Source organism: Lissotriton vulgaris, chromosome 1_1, assembly GCF_964263255.1.
Source record: "Lissotriton vulgaris chromosome 1_1, aLisVul1.2, whole genome shotgun sequence".
Classification (NCBI taxonomy): domain Eukaryota; kingdom Metazoa; phylum Chordata; class Amphibia; order Caudata; family Salamandridae; genus Lissotriton; species Lissotriton vulgaris.
In genome coordinates this window covers 1,096,319,403-1,096,331,708 of record NC_141685.1, presented here as the reverse complement: position 1 = coordinate 1,096,331,708, position 12,306 = coordinate 1,096,319,403, and the positions used below count along the sequence as shown (strand labels likewise).

At 46.1% G+C, this 12,306-nt stretch overlaps 1 protein-coding gene across 1 annotated transcript in view; it reads left to right on the top strand.

The window, feature by feature from the left end:
• ACO2 (aconitase 2) overlaps nt 1-12,306 on the top strand; it is a 340,183-nt gene that overhangs the window by 17,236 nt on the left and 310,641 nt on the right. Inside the window, exon 2 of the mRNA XM_086963512.1 lies at nt 11,622-11,764. Within this exon, the coding sequence (XP_086819638.1) occupies nt 11,622-11,764 (143 nt within the window). The remainder of the gene's footprint in view (nt 1-11,621; nt 11,765-12,306) is intronic.

Below are 12,306 nucleotides of genomic sequence, written 5' to 3'. Positions count from 1 at the left end.
ATCTCTGCCAACTACTCTCCGAGACATCTGTGGGTCTCTAGATGTGGATGGGTGCCCACAGACCCATTTTCTTGCACGATCACTATGGCAGCAGTATTAATTTCATTAAGAGGAAGTTTAACGTGGGATTTGATAATCAATCTAGTAAAAAACAATGTCCCTTTTTCTAACACATATGTGGGTAAGGGAGAGGGCTCCCTCATAGATTTTATCCTCCCGTTGGCCAATTTAGACACTATCGGTGGTGATTTTATCTCACACACAAACCCAATCAGTGATCATTTGCAGCAAAGCCTACCAATTAATATCCCCAAATAGTAGGCCACTTTTTGCCTTTACCGGTGTATGACAGACATCTTGGGCCTCCAGATCAAATGGGGGTCTGTGAATATTGCAGCATTTGTCCCCTGAAAGTGTAGACATAATCTCACCTTGATAAATATTGTTCAGATGATAAGGCAGACCCTAGTTACATTATATTTTTCCCGCCCTGACTGAGGTAATTAAGGCAGCACTTAGTAGGCCTCCCCACATTTTACTGAGGGTGTCAGAAGGGGTGGTTTAATGGAGTGTTCAAGTACTCATAATGCGCTCATGTTTGCCCATTCAAAAGTCCCATAGGTCACCACTGGAGGTGGCCCAGTGTAGGAAAGCACGAAGTAAAACAATAAAGGCCAGGATGTTTTTTTAAAAAGTGAAAGCAATGGAGGACTTAGAGGTACCAAGTTGCAAAGAAGATCTTAAGGCATACTGGGGCATTGTGAATCAGCCATTTATGAATGAGACTTAGGAGCCCTCTATCGACATCACCATATCTGGGCAGGAGTGGCATCTTTCTTTAGGGTGGTCTAGGCCTCCGGGGTTGGGGAGGAAGTTATGGGGGAGCACAGGGCGGAGTCATGCAATCTTGATCCCTGTGCAGTCTCAATGGGATAATTCCTGCCCAAATATCTTAACCTAGATGAAGTGCTGGAGGCCTTTAGATCAAGCAGCAGCTGCATAGCACCTGATCCAGATAGGACCAAGCGGACTTTAACTGTGACCACCTGATCTCTCTCCTCGACTAGACGGGGGAATGTCCTGGACTTTGTCCTATTGTCACGTTTTGAGGCATGGGCCAAGGAGACCAGCAAACTTTCAGATATCTAATTTGGGTTCTGTAGGGGCTTCGGAATGGAAGACCAATCTCATAGTCTCCCTTTTGCTGGGCAAGTATACCATCGCCAAATAGGGCTCCCTTTTCTGGGGTTTGTGGACCTGTCCAGCACCTATGGATTGAGTGTTTCGGGTTAATGTTCGGAGTCGTTTGGTATCTGCAGGGGTGGCAGGCAAGGTTGTGTCCTTGCACACTTCCTTTTAACTCTCTTCACGAGCCAGCTGGAGAGGGAGTTGGTTTCAACATGCAAGGATATGCCTCACATTGGTCAGCGTCCCATACCAGCTTAGCTGTATATGGATGATGCTGTCTTTATGGGTACACCCCAGTATTGCAACAGCACCACTTAGAACGGTTCTCAGCCTTTATGGAACGGCTGAACCTGAAAGTAAATACAAGTAAAACCTTTGCCATGTAGCTCAAAACGTATTGTCAAACCAAAATTTTACTTCAACTTTTAGCCTATTCAAGGCACGAGTGGTTTTAGCTACCTTGGTGTGACCTTCAACAATATAGGGTCCTGGTTCCCGCAGCAGGAGCTCAGAAATAGCCAGTTTGCCACAAGTATCCATGCTCTTTGCTTTACTGTGAAATTGGGCAGACGATCTAATGGCCACATACTGGCAATCTCTCTGGCAAAATATACAAGCGTGGTGATTTGAGGCAGTGTCTGGGGAATTCATAATGCAATTGTGTTGCAGGCTGCTGAAAATAGGTTTGCCCGTTGTTTGCCTTCCCTCGCCCAAGGCACTACCCCCTTCATATGCCATAAGGAGCTAGAGCTTTTTCCCTTGAAGAATAAAATACGGACTCGTCCGTTTAGGTCATGGCACAGAGTCTGTACCAATGAGGTGCCAACAGTAAACAGTTCGATAATTGAGAACTGCCAGTCTGTGGACCGCGGTCTTGAGATTCTATGGCTGAGCGAAGTGAGGGCTTTGTCCCTGTCCAGACCGGATTTGTTTGGAGACCCAACCACTTTATCCTCCTTGGGCAAAAGGGTATTTAAAAATATTCAATAAACTGCATTGGGCTGCGAGATGAGGGGTGGGGGTGCGGCTAAACCAGAACATTGCCATCCGTTATTTCCTATTCATCGCTGGCCCTATTGATGGTCCCCCAGCTCTTTCTGCTACTTAATCCACAGCACTATCAGCACTTTAGTCTCCTGAGGTCCAGATTAAACCTATTCTATAGGTTAGTTTCCTTTTTCCCACTGTGACAATTAGTAGCGTAATCTTGATCTGGCTTCCCCACAAAGGACATTACATATATCATTTTGTAGTTTTATTCCAAACCCAGATCTTGCACTATCAAAGCCTTCTTGAATAAACACTCCATAAAGCAAACACAAGGAGATGGACGGAGCACTGAAACTTTTCAGACACTCACCCCCAGTCACTATTAGATCTAGGTTGAATCCATCATCGTTCTTTAGCTTACTTCGCCACCCCAGTTTGGCCTCAGCCATATGAACTACCAAGTCCGGTGTTTCCTGGAACGGAAACAAGCATCCTGCGCCATTCCTCATCAGCCACGCTACCTTCAATCCCATGGTAAAGTCAGCAAGGGACCCACTGGATTCAGGCTAGCCTGGCTGATGAGATGTAACACCCTGGAACTGGTCCCAGGAGGCTTGCTTCCATTCCAGAGAGGGTCAGGACTTATTTGCATATGGCTGGGTCCAAACTGGGGTGGCATAGTGAGCAAAAGAACAACGGATTAAACAAGATCTGTGACTGAGGGTGAGTGGTTAAAAAGTTTTAGCACTTTGTCCATCATCATCTTGTTTGCTAAACACTCCATAAGACATTTCGCACAGGCACTTTACTTCCTTCAACATCTAGCATCAGTTTAAACAATAGTGACCTTTTATACTTATCTAAGACTTCTGATCAAGATCAGGAAGACTTATGAGTGTGAATCTAAGTTGTGTCTGGGTTTATTTTGATTCGCAGTGCTATGGGGAGGATTTTTTCTCTCACTTTTTACACTAGTAGGAGCGCAAAGCGAACCCATTTGTTTGAAGTTTTTGTTCTTCTCTCATTGCACGTGTTTGGTTAATGTGTTTACCTGTGTATGAGGGCCTTGAATTTGCTTTTTCGAATATTATCAAACTATTTTTAATTGACAGTTGCTGAAATCTGAAGCTGCCAAAGCATTGTTTTTTATTTTTGAGTTTTCAGTTTAATAGACATACAACAGCCACAATTGCTTTCCCGGCAGAGTCAATGTTAACACATTAACAGATTTCAGCTTTCCAGCTTATCATGATATAATTTAACTATACAGTTGTTCTGCTATTCATGCAGTGTGAAACAAAGTGTTAGTACTGCGTAAATGTCTGTTGCATCCTTTTCAGCTGCTTTCGCGACACCTGTAGCAGATACATACCCCAATACAACCCGCAGGCTCCCATGGACATGCATTAAGTTTCCAAGGATCAAAGGGCATGTTGGTGCGATCAGTTTTTACAAAAACATTAGTGTAATACAAATAGTAGTTTTTAATGTTGTTCGAACCTTCACTGTGTGACATCGCTGTTCAAAGAGCAGAACCAGTGTGCGAATGGGGACCAAATGTCTTTTGGGTGGGACCTGGCCGGCATGAGATCCCAGTAGCATGTTAGTTGATCCCTACAATATGCCACGTCTATTAACCAGTTTTTTAATGTCTGGGGCTGTCGCCCTCCCACAATGTATGGTCACCCCAAGTTTGGCAAGCAAAAGCAACATCGCCACGAGCCACCTGTTGTAGGGGCATCGTGCACATAGCCCAGAACAGCCATCAATGATTATCTTGGCATCCCTTGACCTGTTATGTGTTCTATGTGCACAAACACCTCCATCCAGAACCCGACCACGGGTGGGCAGTCCCAGACCAGAGGCAAGAGTTGCCTCTGGTGTCCCACAGTGCCAACATTTAGTGTCTGGCATAATATCCATGCAATGCAGTTGCACTGGGGTGCGGTATAACCAGTGCAAACATTTGAAGTGTGTTAATCTGAGGTGGTAGTTCGGTGAGAGACGCTCGAACTGGCCACAGCAAAAATCCCATTTTTAATCTGAGATGGGAGATTAATTGTTGCAGGGTAAGAAACTGGCCCTCTGGGTATAGGTCCGTAAAAGTGTTGATATTGAGCTGTCGGACTCTTGCCACTGCACCCTGCTCTATTAGCGGGGGATTTGTAGTTTTTTTTGGCAGTGGAATGGATGGTGTGTGTAATCTGCCCAGGTTTGCTTTTTTCGGGGCCCCTCCCATGCCCATCGCATTGTCTGTTGCATCTATTTCTTACTTGGGGTGTTGGCACCTTTTGTAGAGTGCTGTAGTTAATGGAATTGGAGCAGTTCAGTCTATTTCGATAGCTCCATTCGGCTGGAAAGGTGTTTAGTGCTGCCTAGAAACTGAGCCTGGGCACAATGTGCTTATAGTGCAAAATCTGGGGCGCCCAGTCATCTGTGCCAGCGGCAGTTTGAGAAGTTTCCAGGGCGCTCTGGGCTGTATACCTGCCCACACGAGCTTGACCATGCTTGATATAAGACGCTTTAGGAATTGTGCAGTTTCTGCTTAACCAGACGCCCAAGTTGCGCGTTGGGCCGTCTGCCCAAGCTATTCATAATTTGGGGTTGAATGTGCCCGTGCCTTCCGTGAGCAGGAAAAGGGTTGTTTTGGCCCAGTTTGTGTATCCCAGAGAGGCTACCATAATTCATCAATTCTCGCGTAGGAGGTTTACAGCTGGGCCCTTAATGTATAGTGTGATGTCATCCCCATACATGGGCACTATCAGCCCCCTGGAGATAAAGCCCACACCCCTGTTTGCATGGTGCTGCCTCAGCCGCCCTGCCAAAGGCTCTGTGGTGATGGCAAAAATCAGAGGGGATAGTGGGCAGTCCTGGCGGGTGCCCCGTGAGATTGCAATAGGACCAGATATCAGCCGGTTGACCTTGACCCTGGCAGTAGGTGAAGTGTATAGGAGTTGGACTTGCTGTTTAAATGTGTGGCTCAGCCCCAACACGGCCAAAAGTGTGAAAAAGAACTTCCACTCTAAGGAGTCAAATGCCTTAGTTGCATCTAGCAGCGCAGCTTCTGCCGAGACATGCAGAGCAAGATAGTGCATCAGCGAAAATGTAGTCCTGAGGTTGTGGGATGTGGAACGGCCTGGCACGAAGCCCGACTGGTCCGGCCAAACAATTAGTGGGAGCAATGGTTGCAGCCTATTTGCCAATAATTTAGCAAATTTTTTATTTTCTATGTTTATTAGTGATAACGGGTGATATGAATCACAGGGTGTGGGATATTTGCCTGGTTAGAGCGAAGTAATTATGACTGTCTCTATCACTGACTGTAGAAGTTACCCACTTTGGAGCGTTTCCCGATAAACCTTTAGCAGGGGAGTAGCCAAGAGTGATGGGTACTCTTTGTAAAATGCCGTAGAGAGTCCATCGGCTCCAGGGCATTATCCCCGTCAGACTTTGTATGGCTAGCTGTATGTCCATAGCGGTAAAAGTCTCGTCTAGGTAATCTCGGTGTGCCCTGTCCAGCCACAGTAGCTCTATAGTGTCCAAGTATTTCAGCAATTCTGAGTCTTGGGGAGACAATGACGTGGTGTAAAGTTGGGTGTAGACGTTTTTCATGGAAGGATAGTATGTTGGTTTGTGTGCGGACTGGCGTTGAATCTGGTGTGTGGAGCCCGGTGATGTATGTGGAGGCCCTGGAAGGGTTTAACAGATTCACCAATGTCTCGCCTCGGCGGTCTACCTCCGTATTGGCAGGCCTGCACGAATTTATGGAGGAATTTGGTTACTCTTTCGGCTTCATCCTGGAAGGCCGTGAGCTTTTCCTGTATTTGAGCCAGTAGCTCGGGTTCCCACGATTGAAAGTGCTGGCATTCTAGGGCACAAATGTCTCTTGGTTTGTTAGGGTGTTTGCCTATGACTTTTAAAACCTCGACTGCAGGGCAATGCAAGCCCCACGAATCACTACCTTGACGGCCTCCCGTAATGTGCCTGCTGAATCCACTGATTCTGCGTTTAACTCAAAGAATTCTATAATGTTTTTACGTATCTCTGCTTTAAACACTGCATCCAGCAGCGCATTCTGTGGAAGCCGCCACGCAAAAGGCAGAGGTAGTGTGCATGTCTTTGGATGTGAGCCGAAAGTCTAATCTGGACCACGCGCCGTGCTGCTGTGACACACAGGTGCCCTCCCTTACGTTAGGGTGCAATAGACACCAAGTGCCTACTAGGTGGTTGCCATCCATCAGGGTACGCAGTGTAGCAGCTGCCTGTGGGTGATGGCTATGGATGCATCTACCCTGTCTGTGTGTTCTGACAGGATCACATTAAAGTCACCTCCACAAAGTATTGTGGATTGTCCAAGTAGCTGAATCTCTGACCATATATGATAAAAAAAATCTGTGTTATCAATGTTTGACCCGACCCATATGTGTTGAATATTGTTACCCGTTTCCTGTATAGCCCACCTTTAAGTAGAATATATCTGCCTTCTGGGTCTACTATGATGCGATCTGTAGTCCATGGGAGACCTCTACGAAGTAGGATTGCTACCCCTCTGGTATAATTGGAGTAGGTAGATGCTGATATGTCACCCCCCCCCCCCGTTTGTTTTTAGCTTTGATTGGGAGGTGTCCCTTAGATGAGTCTCCTGTAGGAGGCAAATGTCTAATTTGTATGGTCAGATATGATTGTATCAGCCTTTTTCCTGTAGTGGTTTAGGCCTCTAACATTCCAAATTACAAAGTTTAGAGACACAATGCTAGTAGATTGGGGATTGCTTAGTGTATTGATAAGGGAGCTGTGACCCAATGGGTAACTCCCTGTGTGGCAGGCAAGTTTGTTCGCAGTGTCGTTGAGCATCTTTGTGTGTCCGCTTTGCTTGTGTTTGGATGTGCAGTGTAAGCAAGTACAACAAAACAATTTGTGTTAACAAACAACTTAATCCCCTCCTGCCCCCCCTTCCCACACCAACCTCCCAATTAGGTTGAGTAGTTGTCTCCCTCCCTCCCCCCCCGCCAAACAAACCCACCCAAAGCAATATACTCGGGTAGCAAAGAGAGTGAAAGGGAATTATTCTGGGGGAACGTGGAGTTGCTGGCGTACATTGCTGCCAGTAAAGGCTAGGTTGCCGAGCCGTACTATATTTCAGGCTGTGAAACTACAATGGTAGATAGAGAAATAAGTACTGATACAGCATTATATTGTCAAAACCGCTTAACACATGATGAAGTTAAGCTTAAGGGATGACACAGTAGAAAGCAGGGATGACCTGTAACAGTAGTATACAGGAATCATGCAGTATTTGAGAAACCATACTTTGTCATTTTCACCCAGATGACCTTCTGACGATACTTTATCTTGTCAAAGTACCGTTTTAGTTGCTTTGCTTCACTTTTCCCCAGATCTTCAGTTTCCAGCGAGCGGCGTGTAAGGCAGGTAGGTGTACAGGAGCAACAAGTGGCCGTGATCCTCCTGCTGTGATACCGGTAATCCCAAGGTGTATTGCGTCTGCACGGCTGGTGACAACAGGCCTGGAATGACCCCTCAAGTTGCAGCCAGTTCTGGCAGGCAATTTGTGTGCTTGGTGTGTCATGGAGCCTGGGCTGTGTGGTGTGCCTTGTTTACCCAGCGGGCTTTCGCGGAGATCTGCCGCTCTTCCTCCGCTCAACACCCAACTGGAAGTGTGCCTGCATGTTTGTGATAATTATTGGCTTCAATTTGCACCGTCATGCGCACGCGTGGTGTCAGGAACGCCCACGTGGACAGTAACTACAGCGCTGTATGGGGATCGTCTTTCTCCGCATAGGCCCGATCCCCAGCGTGCGTGGCTCTTTCGTTCAGCAGTGGCCTCTCCCTCGGGCCCCGCCAAACAGACGAGTCGGCAACGTGAACCCCTGCTGCACACCAGACAGCACCTCGCCGCTGGGGGCTTCACTCGCTTGGCCGCGCAGCTAGGGTCGGAAGCCATGCTCAGGACTCACTGGCATGATGGATCCGGCTGGTCCCCTCAACAGCGGCAGCGGCCTCTGTCAGCCCTCCACCATACGGGGGCACATCAGGAGAATTCTCGGATGTCTGCACCAATCTCGGTAGGGCCAGCGGGGGACTAAGTGAGCAGCCATGCTCGCCGCGCAGGGTTTGACGGTGTAGCGGGTCCCAGCGTAGAAGGCAGCAGCAGCCCCAGGTCGGGGTGCCATTCGAGCGGCTCAGGCAGTGTCCCCACAATCACAGAGGTGACCAATAGGTGAGTGCTTAGTGTGCTCTGGTGTACCAGCACTGTTGATTTAAGCTGAGTTATGTAGGATTATCAGGCTCGGCCGGCAGAGCCCTCTCAGTGAGTGGCCATCTTGCTGCTTGGTTTGGCCCCGCCCAAGCATTGTTGGTAAGTGCAATATTTTAACTATTTGTAGTGTTTTAACATTTTGATATCATTGTGTCGTAATGCATTATATTGTGCTTTTATGGCCTAGTTTCAACTAGATCGAATAAAGGTATTTGATTTGGATACTTGTAGGTATGATTCTAAGTTTTGCTAGAACATAAGAGCATTGTAAGCATCAGTAAGTGAGCTGGCACCACATATGTTTTTGTCATCCATTCATGTTTTGGAGAGAACTGGGATCCATATTTTAATGGTGTTTTGCTGATATCTGTGTGCACTTGCATAAGTGCTGTCCTGGGCTGGCATAAGGAGTACATAGATGTCTATTGGCTTTTCAATTCCATGCAGGAGGCTGTGGTTCAACTTCCCTTATTATAATTAAGTTTCTAAATTATTATAATTAAGTTTCTAAAGCGCTCAGCTACCCGTAGGTTTCCCGGCGCTAAAACCAAAAGGTGAGGGGGGAAAGTCAGAAGAGAATTATTAGATGTTGAATAGCCAGGTTTTTACCTGTCTGCGGAACCTAAGGTAGTTGGATTCAGTTCGTGTCTGATGGGGGAGAGAGTTCCAGAGTGAGGGGGCCAGCCAGGCAAAAGATCGGCCACCCATTCTGGCTTTTTTAATTCTAGGAACTGAAAGTAAGTTTTGGTTAGAAGATCGTAAATTGCGAGGGGGATGGTATAGTTGTGCCAAGGGGTTGAGATAAGGTGGAGCTAGACCAGAATTTATTCTGTGAATGATGCAAAGGGCCTTAAATTTTGTCCGATTTTCAATTCGGAGCCAGTGCAGGGAGCGAAGGGCATTGGAGGTTGAGGAAATGTTAGGTAATTTGCAGAGGAGTCGCACAGCCATGTTCTGGACTGTCTGCAATTTACGCGTCACCTCTTTACTGGCTCCCAGAAAAAGGATGTTCCCGTAGTCCAGTCTCGAGGTGATAAGGGCCTGGACCACAGTTTTCTGAGTGTCCAATGGAAGCATCCAAATGATTTTTCGCAACCATTTGATGATAGTGATGCAAGTGGATGAAGTTTTGACCACATGGTTCTTCATAGATAGTTGATCGTCAAAAATGACACCGAGGTTGCGAGCTGTTTTGGATGGGGTAGGTAACTGGCCCATTTGAACAGGCCATTGCCAAGGTCCCCATAAGGTGGTGTTGTGACCGAACAGAAGAACCTCTGTTTTTCCCCCGTTTAGTTGCAGTTTATTGTCCAACATCCAGGCTGCGATGTTGCTCAGTCCTGTACAGAGGGAAGAGGAGGGGGAGTGAGAGTCAGAGGAAAGGGAGTAGATAACCTGGGTATCATCGGCATACGAGTAAATAGTGAGCCCAGCTTGCTCAGCAATAGTAGCCAAAGGTCTGACGTACAAATTGAATAGCAAGGGGCTCAAGATGGAACCCTGCGGCACCCCGTACGCCGATGTGAAGGTTTGAGAAGCAGAGGACGAGGAGAAAACTTAAAAGATGCGATCTGAAAGAAAGCTAACAAACCAGTTGAGAGCTGTGCCGATGATCCCAGATGATCTGAGGGCATTGATAAGGATGGGATGGACAATCTCAGGGTAGCATGTATGTGGTTATAAATAGGAAGGCAGCTTGTGTTAAAGTGCTTTGGTAGAGCTATATACGCGCCTTAAAATTAGGCCTACGTTTTAAGCACCTTGAAAAATTGCAGTTTAAATGTAATTCCTGTTGAATGTAACGTACCACATCCTTCTGTTTCTGTACTACAGTCTTGGGGGACGGGGTTTTAGCTCAGATGGTGGGTAGTCTTCCCTACACATAAACATCTTCCAAGTACTAGGACCTTGGCTGGAGAACGACCAAAATAGCTCATTGTGGCCCTGTTTCTTGTTCACCTTCTTGGATGCAATTTGTGTTCCATTTTTTTCTCCAGACTTCTTATATGGGTACATAGAAGAATGAGTGACACTAACCCGTATTTTCTTTCTACTCTACCAGAATGTAGGAATGCAGTGAGCTAATATAATTGGGTGTTTTATGACTTGTTCACTCTTTGGATACCCAGTGCCAGTGTTGGGCATATAGGTCCAGAGGGGCTTTCTAAAGGGTCATGGACTTCTTTTGATGTCGTCAGTGTTTTTTTTGTTTTCCCCAGCACTGGATCTTTCATCGATTCCATGATTTTCCTAACACTCTTGCTACTTGTTTATATCTGTGCATTAGCAGTGGTGCTTTTAGTATGGGGTAATTGTTAAAGCAATTTCCTCGATGGTGAATTCCTTTTCTAAATCGCTCATGTAGTGGTCGTTACCTCCATTTTAAATATTATCGAAGTGTGGTCTGAGATGCAGCCATTCTCTCAGCCTTCAATCCCAAGTGTCCTTTGCTGTCGACATTCTTTTAAATTTGTTTTTTTTAAATATTCCAAAAGTACACTAAAGGCCAATGTTAGACTCCGTATCTCGTGGGCTGTTATTGCCCATACTTCTGGGAACCTTAGCAGCACACGTCAAATATTTTACCAAAAAACAGCTGTTCGAACAGATGAGTTTTGTATGTGAGTTCATGAAAAATTATGTATCTTGGTGTATTGCTTAAGTAATCAAATGTTTTTGGGAGTGCCATAGATTTTTGGAAGTTTGCACACATTTTGGTTGGTACCAAACGCAATTCCAATTTGTTATGAATAAATATGTAAAGGAGCTAGAGACGCAAGAACAGTCTTGCTAAAAAATAAAACTTAGCCTGCTTTCCTATTCAGGCCCCCTATGTAATATAGGAGGCCTCAAGAGGAAAGCAGGTTGAGGCAAATGAGAAGCGAGAGACCAGTATATGAAGGGGGCCAACTGAGGAGGTAACCTGACAGTGAGAAAAACAAGTTTAAACGTATTCCTTCTCAAAACTCCGTCCCCTTACATGGTAAGCGCTGTGGTTTTGTATGCAATGGTTTGAATGTTCTACCTTTTTAGGGCTTCATTTTAGATAAAACTAATTGTGTTGCTGCTCTCTGGTTCTTGCTCTGTAAATGTAATTTGAAGCAAACCCTCCTATTCTGGCTTTATTGGTCTAATGAATGCTCTGACCGTTCCTCCCTATCTCCAGCAATTCCTCATTCATGGTGTCCGGCGGTATCATGTCTCTGCCGCCCTCTGCCAGAAGCGCAAGGTGGCAGTAAGTCACTTTGAGCCCAACGATTACATCCACTATGAGACACTGCAGAAGAAGATTGACATTGTGCGGAAACGGTGAGTGATTTGTCCTACCCCTGGACACTGCAGACCAACCATTTCCTAGTATAACATCACTTAATTTTCATACTGTGAAATATCCTGTGATTAGAATTGGAAGAACCGCACTTGGAATGTGGCTTGACCAAGTGAAACTATAAGATGTTCAATTTCTTTTGTGCAAAACACCGTTTAGGTGCAGCTTGTATATATAGTGGGCCAACTTCAGTATCGGCTGATACTACCCTACGAGACCTCGTTATTAGCACAAGAGGCTTCTTGGATAATGGGGCCTGTATATTATTGGAACAAAAGGGCTTCTAAAATGCTATGGTAGGGCAGGGGGTCTTCATACTTTGGTGCTTGTCCCCCCTGGTGGTCCCTGCATGTATTCCGATGGCTAGTGCAAATGTCTCTGCAAGCCCTTGTAAATTCGAATGGCCTGGAAGCACAACCTTGTTTATGTTGAGTATTTCCAGGTTGGGTTTGTTTACATGTAGTCCTTGAAATGTGTGTGGATTCTTTAATTGCGAGTGCCATGGGACAGGGTCAGTGTACGT